The sequence below is a fragment of the Fukomys damarensis genome, unplaced genomic scaffold (assembly GCF_012274545.1).
Source record: "Fukomys damarensis isolate Sample0158 unplaced genomic scaffold, DMR_v1.0_HiC HiC_scaffold_30, whole genome shotgun sequence".
NCBI classification, from domain to species: domain Eukaryota; kingdom Metazoa; phylum Chordata; class Mammalia; order Rodentia; family Bathyergidae; genus Fukomys; species Fukomys damarensis.
The window spans coordinates 6,729,974-6,745,309 of NW_022900942.1; the positions used below are offsets into that span (position 1 = coordinate 6,729,974).

Genomic DNA, 15,336 nt, shown 5'->3' on the forward strand with positions numbered 1-15,336 from the left:
ATATATATATATATATATATTCACACAATTATACCCAAGCAGATTAGTCATGCTGTGCACATGTATAGACTATACTGACACAGACTGATGTGTATATGTGTACATGAGTACATTTGTTAGTCAGTGTGTGCCAGCAGAGGAACACCCTAACTGCTCAATAGTACTAGGATTCCCTCTATCCTGTTTGTAACCTCTTTTCTCAGGACAGTTTTTTCACCCTAGCTCCTTAATTCTTGATTCTTCCTAGAACAAAAAATATTTTTCTCATATTTCCATAATTATAATAATTTGGGGAAACCTGGAGTAAAAATACCACAGATGCAATAAAAAAAAAAAAAGGCAACAGAAACTAAGAACAAACCTCCTGAGCAGAGAGGTATGGTTGATGCACACAGCGATGTTACATAGAGAGATCTTTAACTAGTCACTATGTCACGTCTCTTACAGAGTATTTCTTAACAGATTAGATGAGAACTAGAAACCAGATAAGTAACTGGATTCTCACTTGCCCTGGGTGCATCCAGGTGAGGGTCAGGAGCAGACATGCTGTTCAGGACATGTCAAGACTGCAGTTTTGCAAGATGCAATTCATTGGCTCATAAAAATACCCTGGGTTTGGCCATTTTTTTTTTTTTTGGCAGAGGATTGTAAAATTTTCACAATATTTTTTTCTGTTTCAGTTTCCTGAGCAGGACACCTTGCTAATTATAGCTGTCCTATGTCTTGACTCCTGTCATCGGGCCAGTTCCTCATCCTTCACCTTTTCTAGGATACTTCTAACCACAGGTCAGTGGATTTGCATGCCTTCTAAGGATGATAAATTGGGAAGGACATCACAGAGGGGATGCCTATTTGGTGTCTATCTGGCTGTCATTGGTGACACACACCTTGGTGCTTGGCTGCAGTGGTGTCTGCTGGGAGTATCCACTGCTTAACAGCAGTGTTTTCCTTTGTAATTAATAAACATCTTAGGGAAGATACTGCCAGCTGATGCAGATATTCTATTTCTCCTCTTTTGCCCACTATATTCAGCACTAACCCAAACAATCGGCTGAAAACAATTCCTGGGAGATTCTGAAGATGTGTTTCTGTGCCCTCACTCCATCATATCAGTAACTGGAATTCTTCAACAAGGAAAGGTTTTCTCTCTTTGTATTAATACAAGAAGTATTGTTTATTTTATTCTTTGCTTACAATCTAATAAGATTATATCTGATTTGATTCAATTTTGGCCACTGTGATTCCTGTGTTACTTCAACCTTGTAATTACGGACTTTTTAGCAGGTCCTTCCTTTCTGATGTCACTAGGTGCTCCAGGCACCTGTCCAGCTGCTGAACCAGCCCCTTCTCTGGGAACCTAGCTCCTCTGGGCAGAGAATAATGCACACCCTCTGTCTAGAATTTCGGGTCCCAGGACTGCCACTTCTAGTTACTTGAGCTGACCCAGGGTATGCATATGTTTAGTAAGCTACACTTATATATAATAATTACTGTTTATCTGTGTACTAAATAAAACTGAGCCCTACCACCTGACTCCTATCTAGCCCTTATCTCCACCTATGTCCCCAACAATGAAACACCTGTTCTCACTTCCAACATTTTTATACTTGTTTGTTCCATATAAGGATACAAAAGATTCCCCAGGGAGAAACACATTTACCACAGGGAGCCTGCAGGCTGTGTACAGTTCTTTGTAGCCCCTTTCCTTCTACCTGCTATTGTGCATTTTGGTGACAATTCATCCATTACAGTCTGTGGTTCACTGGGCATCATCTGTTGATATCATCCTTCCTATGCTTGGTTTCATCCCACATTTTCAAAACCAATAATGTGTGTGGGTCTATTTCTGAGTCTCTTTTTTTGTAGTGATTTCTCTATCCTTTGTAAGCCATATTTGCTTCAATTGCTGTTGTATAATAATCCACTCTGTAGCGCACAGTCCTGGAGCTTCTGACACACAGTCAAATACTTACCCCACAGACCTAACAGCCCTCACTGGTCACCCTTCCTACCTTAAACCTTTGGCAACCACTGATCTGTTCTCTGCTCTATGGTTTGCATTTCTCAGATCTCAACTAAATGGAATCAAACAAACTTTGGAGTCTGATACTTCCATACAGAAAAATGCATTCCCATCATGTGTGAATCCATAGTTTTTTTTTTGTTTGTTTATTCTGAACAGTATTTCATTGCATGTCTGACCTTCACTGCTATTTGCACTCACTGGAATACTTACCCATTTGTTGGTTTAAGAACATCTGATTGCTTCCAGTTTTTGGCAGTTATGACAAAGGTGCCATAGGATTGTGTATAAGATTTTTGTGATCACAAGTTTTCATTTCTGTTGGGTAAATACTAGTAATAGGATTGCTAGATCACACAATAAACACATCTTTAAATTTATAAGAAATAGCCAAACTATCTTCCAAAGAGGCTATATTACTGCAATCCCACCAGCAAAACGAGACTTCCTGTTGATTCACATCTTCAGCAGCTTTTAGGTGCAGACAGCGGTGTGGATTTTGACCATTCTTATAGTATACCATTGTTGTCTAAATTTGCAATTCCCGAATTAAAAATGATACTGAGCATTTTCATATACTCATTTGACATTTGTATATCATCTTTGGTGTGGTGTCAATTCAGTTTTTGTTCATTTTTAAACTGAGTTGTTTTCTTGCTGAATTTCAAGAGTTCTTTAAATAGTATGGATATGAATCCTTTGTCAGAAGTATAACTCACAAATACTCTGTGGCTTGTCTTTACATTTTCATAAATGTATCAATAACAAACTAGAACTTACAATGTTTCCATTTTATTATATTTTCCCTTCACGGATCATGCTTTTGACCTTATGTCATGTCTAAAAACTCTTTACCCCATCCTTGCATTCTGAGAGGCTGTAGCAGAAGGATTCCAAGGTCAGGCCCAGCCTGGGCAATTTAGCAGCTAAGCAAGGCCCTATCTTAAAAAAAAAAAAAAAAAAAAATAGGACTATAGCTTGATGTGAAGGTCTGGAGTTCAGTCCCCAGTAATGCAAAACAAACAACAGCAAAAAACCCTTTTGCTCAACCCACTGAAAGTCATGTATATTTCCTCTCATATTTTATTTGAGAAAGTTAATCATTTTGAGTAATCCTGAATATGAGGTATGAGGTATATGCTGGGGTTCTGCTGCACAGTGGTGAGCAGCTGTCCTGACATCATCTGTTGACATCATCCTTCCTATACTTGGTTTCATTCCACATTTTCAAGACCAATAATGGGTGTGAGTCTATTTCTTAGTCTCTTTTTTGTAGTGATTTCTCTGCCTATCCTCTGTAAGTCATATTTGCCTCAATTGCTGTTGTATAATAAAGTCTTGCATTGGGTATCATGTCTATTAAATTTGTTCTTTTTCTAGATTTTGCCAAATCCATTTTCCTTGCCTTTCCATCTAACTTTTAAAATAGTTTGCTAGCATTCAACAACACTCAGTTTCCTAATCATAAACATTCCTTCACATCTTTTAAAATCTTTCTGTGATGTTTTACACTTCTAGCATACAGATCCTGTACATTCTGTCAGAGATTTACTAGTGCTCCACCTGTTTGTGTGTTACTATTAAAGGTATTTTATATGTTTTGGACTTATCTGTTCATTCTTAGTATATCCTTTCTTTTTAAAAAATAAAATAATGCATACTTCAATATTCAAATGTCTGATTATAACTATATAACATAGCTGAACAGTCAGGTGATTATACTTACTATAGATATTTGATTTAAGAAAAAGAGATAATATTTATTGACCTATTCACCATTATGTTAAAAATTATATAAGGACATAAATAAACATTTCAAAAGATAAAATCATTTTGAGAATGTGCTACAGAAAAGCAGCAGTGCAGCAGTCCTAATGGTATGATGTCTAAAAATCTCTCAGTTCTTGTGAGGAGTTGCATGCTGTTACTACTTGATATATTTGCAATACAAGTATAAAGAAGTCTCTGAAGTTAGCTAATGATGCAGGGCTGTAAACTGCTAACTAAATTCAGCCATAGTCAGAATTACCTCACAGGCCACCACTAGACCGCTCCCTGGACCTCAGACTTGGTAGTTTCTTAAGAAGTTATACACCATCCAAAGTAAATGGAGACATTTGCAGGTTCAGGAAAGGGAGAAGCATATAATTCTCTGACTTTCAGGAACATCCAGAAATTTAAAGTAACAGACACATCATGAGTAGAGTTTAATAATTCAAAGAAGAATCTGGGCTTTAAAAGAGGAACATCAAAATATTCTTGCTGAAAATATCATTTTTTTGGTAAGGAATACTGATTATATGGTCTGCAAAAGAGAAGAAAAATGTTACTTCTCTGTTTAGTTGATTTGTTCAATCCCTCAATCATTCATCAAATATTTTATTTATTGATCAGATAGACACCAGGTATCTCTGTCTCTGTGGCCCAAACCATATGTGGCAACAGATACTAATGGGCAACAAAAGAACATTTTATATTTAGGGCTAATCTCATCAGAACAGTAACGCTTGCATTATTTCTACTCTTAGACTAAAATGAATGGTTATTAAATGCACATGAAAAAAAACCCCAGGATTATTTTATTGCAAAGTACAGTAGTTCTCCTCTGTGGTACAAAGAGATGTATCCTCTGCTGTCCTTGACGAGCTCCAAAGGAATGTCATAAATTTACTGTGATTTAGGGTGCATGATTAAAACTATCTGAATAAATGAACAGTGGACAATTACTTATAACCCATCACATATCATGCTGCTGTCTTATGTCACTGCTCATTTAACAGTTTATCAGGAACTTAAAGTTTTCTTTTCCTGATAAAATGCAGGCTTGCTAAGAGCAGGGACCAAGCCTTGTGTCCTTGCAGCCCTGGCACGATGTCTCCCGCCTCTGGCCATAATGAGTACAGAGAAGAGCATTCAGGACCAAGTGGCCATGCTGATGCTTGGCAAGGGGTTCAGAAGGAATAAAAAGTATCACAATACTTCTTTAGCTTTACTAAGACAAAAACTCAGGGTGAAATCATTTTCATGCTACTTATTTTGGAAGGATTTGAAGTATACTACATTTTAAAGAATTAGATATTACAAAGATAAAAAGTATAGACTTCTGGATCATAAAGATAAGGAATGAAGAGGAAATGAATGGCCAAGTTCTTATTAAAAAATATGTAGAAAAAGTGTTCTATTTTAAGGTGTACTGTTGATCATCTTAATAAAAATGGAAATTTAAGACCCTTTCTGATATGCAATTCACTCAGAACTGCACACATCCCCTCATGTTTAAATGGTGACACCTAATGACAGGTACCAACTCCACGGGTATAGTCAGAGATAATAAGCTACTTTGTCAGACACCTGTAACCTAATAGATTTCTTTTTATTACTAATTCAGATATCCATAAAGGAATATGCTGGTGGGTATAATTTAAGTCTTCACCTGTTCTAGTTCTTTTCTCCGATCCCTGGTAAAGATTGTGCTTGCCTTTATCACAGTCCTGCCAACAAGACTTCCCCTGACCCTGGAGATCCAGCAGCAATGCCTGGGTGTGATAAGACCTATAGCAACTGCAACTGTTTGGATACCAAATGTCCAGGGTTAAGGCTAGGTACTCTAGTCTTATGTTCTTCAAAGTTTGTTTCTGCCTTCCATTTGTGAGGCAGCATTAAGCAAATGTGTAGTTTCTGAAAATGAACACTTAAGCTACTTGAACTACAATTATTTCTGTAACTTCCTGTTTTTGGATCTCTGACCTCATTCTCCTTCATCAAAATGATTTCATGATTTTAGGATATTAAACAAAAAGTCCGTTTTCTAGTTATAATATGTATAATTTGGGATAATCTCTCCTGATAGTCCCAATGATATTATCATCATGATAACAAAGCTGGATGTTTATACCTTACTTTATATTATTGGTGAGCTATCTATCCTGAATATTAGAAGTATATGAGCATTTTGTATTTTTTTTGAAGGAACTTTAAAGTCTTTATTTCATCAGATTCTTAAGATAATACCATAAACTCCAAAGGCAAAATGATTCACTTAGCCCCTCTCTGGCTAGTTACTAGTCAGCTGGCCTACTCCTGATTTGTTAGTGGTCAAATGGACTACAGTCTAGTATTAGCTAATGATTTTCTAGTCTGCCCTGTTAGTGGTAAACAAGATTATAGAGTTTGGTCTGCTAATAGCTAGCTGCAATAAAGTCTAGTCTGTTAGTGGTTACTGTACTCGGGCTAGAGCCTAGTCTGTTAGTGGTCAGATGGACTAGAATCTCCTGAAGACACCTAATCTAATTCTTTTTTTGTGTGTACTATATCACACCATGACAGCCTTAAAAATCTGAGTTAATAATTTCTAAGTATCAGCTACAAACCTGAATTTAACTGAATGTTAGTAGAATTTGTTCTCAGAGTTGACTAGAGAAAAGCCAGCTATGTGGAGAACTTCAAATTTTTCACAATTTGTCTTCAGAAAGGTGAGCTTTTGGTACATGTTTGCAGTATATAATGTTTACAATCCTTGTGCGGAGTTGATATGTGTATATAACACATCTCCTTGTGAAGGGAACATGGAAAGTTACTCAGATTCATGTGACATAAGTGTGACTTCTGTATGTGCTGGGCTTGAGGAGGAAGAGCCTGCCCTTGAGGGAATAAACACCTTAATCTGAAATTTTTGGTACAAGGACTCTGCCCTGGTTCCTAGACAGAGCCTAGAGCAGACTTCTTCTGAGACATATATATCTTATTGACATGAGGCCATCTTTGTGTAACATGATACAGAGAAAAAGCACGATGCAGGGAAAAAGCAGACTTTGGGAGACTCTTAGAACTGCATGCAGGGATTCTGCCCAGCCACTGTCTTGAGATTTGTCCTAGAGTGTTGAGACAAGTTGCTACCTAGGCTGGTGATGTATTACTTCTATCTGTCATACTTTCTACTATTCTTATTACTTAACCTTGTAATAAAGCTATCTTTACTTTCACTTTCTTGTGGTGTAGTGTGACTTTTGTCATGGATTGAGCCTCATTTAACTAAATGGTGCACCTGAGTAATTTGGTATTAACTCCTGCTACAACACCTTTCCCTCTCCCAGCCCTTCATCTCTTGGTTCCCTTCCCATTTGAGAAAGATCTCTCTCTCTCTCTCTCTCTCTCTCTCTGCTTCTTGTGCTTACATTTTCTATGCTACAAAATATGCTTTTATATGGAAACACAAACTGAAAACTTCTTTTAGGAAAATTTTACTCTTAACAGAGAACAGCTCCAAGCCAAGTGAGTGGTTCGCTTGTATAGAGCCAGGTTAGTAGAATTTTCTGGGTGGACTTTTTCTCTGAGCATCACTAACAGTATAAAGTCCCAAAGGATAGAGATATAATCATTTTTCAGACATAATTTTGAAACCAACAACTAGAGAGAAGACTGGGAATGCACAGGAAATGCCTAGTTAATGACTCTTGTTTTTGGAATGCGACTGTCTGCAGCAGATAAGTAGGAAGGTAGTCCTCTGGTGGGGTAACAATGTCAAGCAGGTGGAGACATACCAAGTGAGCATACTTCATGTAGGCACGAGCATGAGTGCTTTTCAGCCATTTGGGAAACTTGTAAATCTGTCTGCTAAATTCATAAAAGTGAAATTCTAATTTTATGAATGAAATGAGACATCTATTGCAAATATTTGGAAGAATTTTTTCCCTGGCACATTTTCCCCCTTTGAAGTTTAACTCAAAAGGAAAATGTCAAAAACTAATTAGGAGCAATAAAAAATGTCTGGGAAGATAGGAAATAATTATTCAAACAATGTTTCAAAATGTATGTTTTCCACCTTCCGCTGGAGCTGATGGTGTCACAGGCAGGGGAGGGCATGGCCACCCAGTTTGCAATAGCTAAAACTTGGAAACAGCCCATTTGCCCATCAGTTGGAGACTGGATAAAGAAGATGTGGTTTTTCTATAAAATGGAATACTACTCAGTTGTAAAGAATGAGAAATTAGAGTCATTCATAGGAAAATGGATACGTATTGAGGAGATACTCCTAAGTGAAATAAATAAGTCACACATGTGTAAATACCAAATAGTTTCTCTGGTGTGAAAAACTATAATAGTACATAAGATCCTAATGAGATAATGGACAAAGTGAAATAGGAAGAAAGGGGCTAAATGTGTAGGGAAAGTGGGAGGGATAGGGGAAAGGTAATAAGGGAAAATAAAAAAATATGAGAAAATGAAAAAATGGAAATGAAGTGTTTGTAAAGGGGGAGGGGAGGAGGGGGTGAAGGGAGGGCAGGGACAAGGGGAAAAATGAGAACCAAGACCTGTCATGTAACAGTCGGTGCAAGATCCTAATGATGAATGTAACTGTACTGTATACCTAAAATGTACCAATAAACTCAATGAGAGACAAAAAAAAAAAGAAAAAGAAAAAAAAAAAAGAAAAAAGAAAAGAAAAGAAAGGCAAAATGCTCGTTTTTCTCCTTGTCCCATGGCAGGTCGTATGCTGTGGCTGGACAGAAGTCTGTCATGCAGTCATACCTTGGTGAGCTCCTTGTACAGCTCCGGGTACAGAATTGCCATTTCTGGCTTCACGTCTTGGTCCAACACTAAAGAGAACACTGGGAACATGGTGTAGATAGTTGCATACCTCAGAAAGGAAGAAGAACATTAAGTCAGCCTGACAGATATTTATGGTACAACTATGAACACATCTGAGGAATTAAAGATGTGTGACAGTTTCAAAAATAAAACGTTCTATAAAAAACAAAACAAAAAACCCCAAGTTGATAGCAAGTAATACTTTCCTGAAAACTAGGTATTCATCTCATAGCATAGTAGCACATTCCTTTTTCTTTTTTTTGGCAGTGCTGGGTATCAAACCTAGGGCCTTGGGCATGCTAGGGAAGTGTCATTCCCACCAATAATAGCATACTCTTAAAAAAAAAATTAAAAATACTTTTAAAAGTTTATGTTTACAGTGTGTGATGATTACATTCATTGTGGGGAGTTGCCACATCTTAATTCTTTTTAGTTTCCCTTCCATTCTCCCTTGGTCCCCCCTTCCCCATTGTAAAAGATCAACTTCCCTGATTCCTACTCAGCCCTCTCACATTAAGTGTGGAAAAAAATCAAGAATTTTTTGTTTGTTTCTGAGAATAGCTCCTTTTCTATCACAAGCCACATAAAAAATGTATTTTGGAATATAGGAGGTACCTTCAAGAGACAGTCTGTCTGAGATAACTTATACTTTTCAAAAACACAGGAATCCATGACTGTTTAGGACCAATTTTTATTTTTCAGCTTTAATTGAGTTTATTGGTACATTTTGGGGATACAGTACAGTTACATTCATTGTTGGGATCTTGTACCTCTACATGACAGGTCTTGGTTCTCATTTAGGACCAATTGTTTGATCACCTATCATCACAGGTGTCTGAGAAGAGGCTACAGACCTTTAACCTTATGTTTTCATTTTTGTCCAAATAAAGTGAACTTCATTAGCTATCCCTATAACGAACTCATACAACCCCAACAAAATGAAATTTTTCCAAGTACTATAAATGGAGTAAAGGGTGACAAAGAGCCAGTAAAATAACTGAAATGAGCTAGGTCCTAGGCACATAAAACAAGATTACAGAGGTACAATTACCAATACAGTACAGTACTACCTGTTCATCCTAGCCAGGTAAGCAAGTGTTCACTGGACAGCAGTGACTTGTTTGAGTACTCAAGTAGTGAGAAAAATAATGGGGAAAGATACAGGAAAGGTAGAGGGTGTGAGGCAGGCTCTAGACACACATGCAACTGTTATAGCATTTATAAATTAATACACCTCACAATGGGCATCCCTATTTCTACTCAATAGTGAGTGACTTTGCTTTCCTGAAGAAAAGATTTTTATGAATAGACTTGCTTATGAAAATAGCATCTTTAGTCCCTTTCACCAGGGGAAATTAAATTTGCTCTGTTAACAAAGATACACATATTAGAAATGAGCACACTTGCTATCCTGAACTTAAGTGCATTTATATCAACTGCTTAGTTCTCCTTAACTAAAAGGGAGGTGAAAACATACCTATTGTGCAATTCAGAGGGTGTCCAAAAAACCCACAGCCAGGGCCAGAGTTTTAGCTCAGTGGCACTGCGCCTGCCTTTCAAGTGCAAGGTCCTGAGTTTGATACCTGGTACCAAAACCAAAACCAAAACTAACCCCCCCAAAACAAAACAAAACAAAAACACAACCCCACAGCCAATCCCAACACTATATAGTACTTGATCTTCCTTCACATGATCCATATGTGAGGTATGAACTTTGGCCAAGAATGGCTGGCACTCAATACAATTTGAATCTGTTCAATTCCTTTAGACATGGATAGCTTTAGGTGCATCACTGTACAGATACCACTAAATGGTCTTTTTATTCTCAAGTCCTTACACTTGTGAACAAAAACAATGACGTGCATTCAGGCCTGTCAAAATGTGAGACACACGAAGTTTCTGGGAGTCACATAACCCAAGTTCAGCCACAAATTGTGAGAATAAACTTAAGTGAGCCACTCAGAGCCCAAATTCACATTTCAGAACAGAAACTCTTCACCGGGAAACTCCTGCATATTTAACTCAGACCTACCCTTCTTTCCCTAAAACTTCCTACCAAGTATCCGAACTTGAAAATTGTGAGAGAGCTCACTTTTTAAGCTAAAGTCCAAATGGTGTGTTATTATCTTCAAAATAGAAAAAAAAAACACAAAAAACTACAAAGTAAAAAGAAATCTCACCCCTTGGGTTTTAGAAACATTATCACCTAACATCAAACTAACATGAATAAAATTATATTTAAAACAAAGAATGTTAAAATAACGTTTGTATTTTTTAGAGTGGGTTAATTCATTTTAGTTTTTTAAACCATGGACTCTCGCTGTTTAATAAATGTGACAAAAGATTAAGGTTTTAATTTAGGCAGAAGGTTGATGGGTACTGCAGTAAGTCAAGAGACAAATTACACATCATATACTAGTGAGGGAACTAGATAAACCCAGTTAAGTTTCTGGACAGCGCCCAGCCTAGCAGGATGGAAATCTCCATTTCGATTACCCCTGTGTGATTATATTATAGGCACATTATAAAAAGTAGAACAGGGAAAAGGAAACCACTGTACTCTAGGGATAACCAGTGATAATCCCAGAGATATTCAGACATAACAACTATTAAGATTTTGATATGTTGCTTCTGTTTTTAAATTTGACATTTATTGTACTCTTTTCCTATTGTGCAAAACTTGATCATTTCTACCTGTTCATTGGTATGAATAATACAGTAATAAATATCCTTGCTTAGAATTTTCAGTGTATCTATTTACTCAGGATACTTCCTCATAAGTGGAATTACTAAGCCAAAGTGTCTATTTTACAGAATTATAAGGCTTTAGGGAAATGTTTGAAAATTGCTTTGTTAAAGTTTCTACCAATATACACATCCACCAGATGTGTTTAAGAAAAGGAACATCACTAGGTGTGGTGGCATACACCTGTACAGATTCCAGCACTCAGGAGGCTGAGGCGGGAGGATCACAGTCAGGCTAGCCTGGGCTACAGAGTGAGTTTAAAAGCTAGCCTGAACTACATAGTAAGACCCTGTCATGACAAAACCAAACCAAACCAATCCAAACCAAACCAGAACAAAACAGCAAAAATAGGAATGTTCACCCTAGCCAGGTAAAGCATGTGTTCGTTGAAATTGTTTGAGTACTCATACAGCAAGGAAAATCATGGGGGAAGACCTATGAGAGAAGGTAGAAGGTGTGAGACAAGCTCCACAAACACATATACAAAGATCCTGGGAAAGGACAAATGTGGCAGGTAACTTCTCATTATGGACAGAAATCTCAATGGTTGTACCCACAGCCAAACAGGGGGGAAAAAAAAATCTCTGTGATTGAAGTAGCTTGACCTGGATGGACCTCGAGAGTGGCCTGGTCCCCAGAATGCTGACAGCTGGAGTGATAGTGGGGTTCTTAGAACATGATTTCAGGCTGGGATAATGAACAGAACAGAAATACAGGGATGAGGGAGGTACTGGAAACCACAGAGACATGGGAACCATCTAGGCAACCAAGGGCTGGGAGGATATCCTTTTGTGGCAAAACTAAGCTTTGCCCTTGACCTCTGCAGTCATTCAGTGGATGTGCTATGGAGTGACCCTGGAAAGGAGGAGTATACAAAGCTTAGTTTTTTAAGTTCTTCTGCTGCACTTACACTCTACTAGTCTGTTGATGTATATCTCTTCAGAGGCTCTAAATTACCAGAGAACCTAGATCACCTTAAGACTCCACAATAGAAGAGGGAAGCAACCTCCATGACATTTGTGCTTCTGCCAACAAGAGGAATATTCTTTAGGCTCCATAACGTGTATACAGAGTATTTTGGAGGCAAGGGTGGAGCCTCTTGTGGTCTACTATCCCTTTTGCTTCTCTTTTTCCTCTTTTATTATAACTCAGTTCTTCTATTGCCATAGTAATTAACAGTCACAGAACACAGACTTATGTGTTCTCTTGGTCATGGAGACCTAAATTTGGAAGGATTACATTTCCTGATCAAACCTCAGATATCAAGAGCTTATCTTTCAGGTGAGCAGCTATCAGGGCAGACTAGGAACGTGTGTGTGAGTGCATGCGTGCATGTGTGCGTGTGTGGGGGGCACATGCTCTTCCATGCCACTCAACAACTTGAGTATCATGGGAAAAGATGGATTAAATATGTCATTATTTAGATAATGATGGTTATATAAATAGATATACGCTTTCTCGAAAGCAATTTGGTAGGGACTATCATAAGGTTGCAGTATATTTGTGAATTATATCCATAGATTCCATATATAAAAATATGGAAGATATGGCCACTAATTTACAGATAAATGAATGAGTTTGCTGTAGGTTTATATTTATACCTACTGGTCACTCACAGGATAAGTGTTAATAGTGATAATATTCTAATAGTCATTTAATGTCTAACCTAGTGGTCACTGATAGGTGATAAACAGTCATTAATAAGGGAGTAGCTAAGAATCACTGAGTAGCCATGTAGGATTACCATAGTCTGTGCCATAAAATTTAATAAGCTCAGTTTCTCTTGCTGTGACATCCCCACATAAATGAAAAATTTACATATATATGTATATGTGTACATGCATATATGTACAATGAAGTAAAAGTAAAGATTATTTAAAAATCTACAAACTGATTCAACAATGACTGTCCTTATCTTTGGGTGGTGAGATCAAAGGCATAACTGTTTTCATCTTTATACTTTCCTGTGTTTTTCGAATTTCATTCAATATTTTCTTTTATGATACAAGTTCATTCAACTCTCATAAGACAAAAGATTAGAGGGATCTGGTCATATTTGGTAGACAGGATTATTACATAATAATACAAGATTTTCAAGAATAAGAAATGCCTCTTTTGCCCCTCCAAGAAGGGGGGTTTATAGGACGTACTTTTATCTGAATGAGATAATTCAGAACAGAAAAAGGAAATGGGCCATTTTATTACTTAAGTTCATGACTCTGTCCTTCTCCCTAACATCTTTTAAACTTTTCCTCTGAAGTCTCAGGATCTGGAGATTGAAGTTTCAGCTCTATAATTTCATGGTTTCCTTAATTTTCTACAGTAACTCCTCAGACTCAGTACAGTCCTATTCAAAATTCAATTACAAGGAAAGCCTCTGTATGGATCTCCCTTCATCCTATATCTTTCCCTAAGAGATCACAATCTCCTTCAAAGGTCATACTTACCTGTCACTATGAGAATACAACCTGGTATGAACAATGGGTAGGGGGTTGGTCAGCCAGAAGGAACAGAAAATATAAGATGACTCACAGACAGGAAAGTTCATAGACAGAAAAGCTCAAATCCAGGACTACCCAAATCACATTTGCAAACCAAGCACTGACTTCATCCAGGATCATGATGAAGACTCTGAAAATGAAGACTCAATAGCTTATCAGAATGTCACTGGAGACAACCAGCTGATGGACAAGCAACGAGAAAAAAGAAGACAATTCACTAACCAGTGGATTGGCCAGAAAAACTGCTTGAGTAATTTCTAGGAAATCAAGAAGATGATCAAGAAAACAAAACAGAGGACAATGAAAAATCAGAAGGACAAGAAAAAAATTCAGAAAAAGAAGGAAGGAAATCAGGATCCTGATAAATTCAGAAATATGACAAACATGATGACTCTGTCTCTCTGAAGGGATTGAAATGACAAGAGGGCAATGAACATCAGAAGGACAAGGAAGAAATTCAGACAAAGAAAAAGAAGAAAATCAGGCATCTGATGAATTAATTCAGAAACATGGCAAAGATGATGGCTTTCTCTCAAACCTACTCAGAAAGATTTCTGGCTGGGCAGTAGCTCCCTTCCACATGCAGCTCAGGTCACTCATGAAGAGCACCATACGATACATGTCAAGATGTGCCCAAGTGCAGTGCAAACCACAGGAAAATAAAAGTGTCAACCAAGTCCAGAAGAGGACCCCAATGCTCAAGGAACATGAACTTGCTGAGGTGAGCACAGAAATACCTCCCAGAAGAGGGGCCAGGCTTGGTAGAGATGCTAATTTGACAGCCTGGGGCATTACTACCTTCTGTGAAGTAGAGCTGGATGCTGGATGTTTGTCACTGACCAGCAGGAGAAGGATGACAGCAAGAAAGAACTCAAGGAGGAAATGTAGAGAAAATACCAAGGAGGGCTGAGGAAAATGGAGGGTAGAAAGAAACAGGCTAATCATCATGCCAGGAAAAATATGAGTCTTGAAACTGGGCTATTTCTAGTAAAAGGGGTTGAGTTCCATACATGAGTAAATACTGACTCCATTGCTGGAATATTGTGTTTACTTAACTCATCCTCCTTTTCTTGACCGAATGAAAGGGAAAGATCAACAGCCAAAAAAACAAGCTTCAGTGAGTGCAGTCAGAGCAGGAGGAGGACACCAAAAGCACAATTGAAGGCAGGCCATCTGCTGGCTCAAGAAAAGGGTCCTCTCTGGTCTTGGGAGGTGAGACATGGTCAGCAGGCCACCAGCAACCCCCACCAAGAAAGGAAGTCTTCTTATCTGTGACATAATGCAACCTCAAGAAATCTTCACAGAATTAGATAACCTGAATCACCACATTTTTAAACAGTTTCCATAGATTTATTTTTCCTTCCACAAATGTTGTTCTCTAGATCTATCTCTTTTAGCATATCTTCTTGATATAGGCTGAAAGTAGGTTTGTTGTGTAGAGGACTGAAATTCATTCTCAGGAAATTTTAGGTAGCACA

At 37.8% G+C, this 15,336-nt stretch overlaps 1 protein-coding gene across 7 annotated transcripts in view; it reads right to left on the reverse strand.

Annotated features, from left to right (window-relative positions):
- Positions 1 to 15,336, reverse strand: part of Atp9b (ATPase phospholipid transporting 9B (putative)) — a 278,807-nt gene that overhangs the window by 14,155 nt on the left and 249,316 nt on the right. For all 7 annotated transcript variants that reach the window (XM_010605561.3, XM_010605560.3, XM_010605556.3 and 4 more), the window contains one exon: positions 8,552 to 8,660. In XM_010605561.3, coding sequence (XP_010603863.1) covers positions 8,552 to 8,660 — 109 coding nt within the window. The remainder of the gene's footprint in view (positions 1 to 8,551; positions 8,661 to 15,336) is intronic.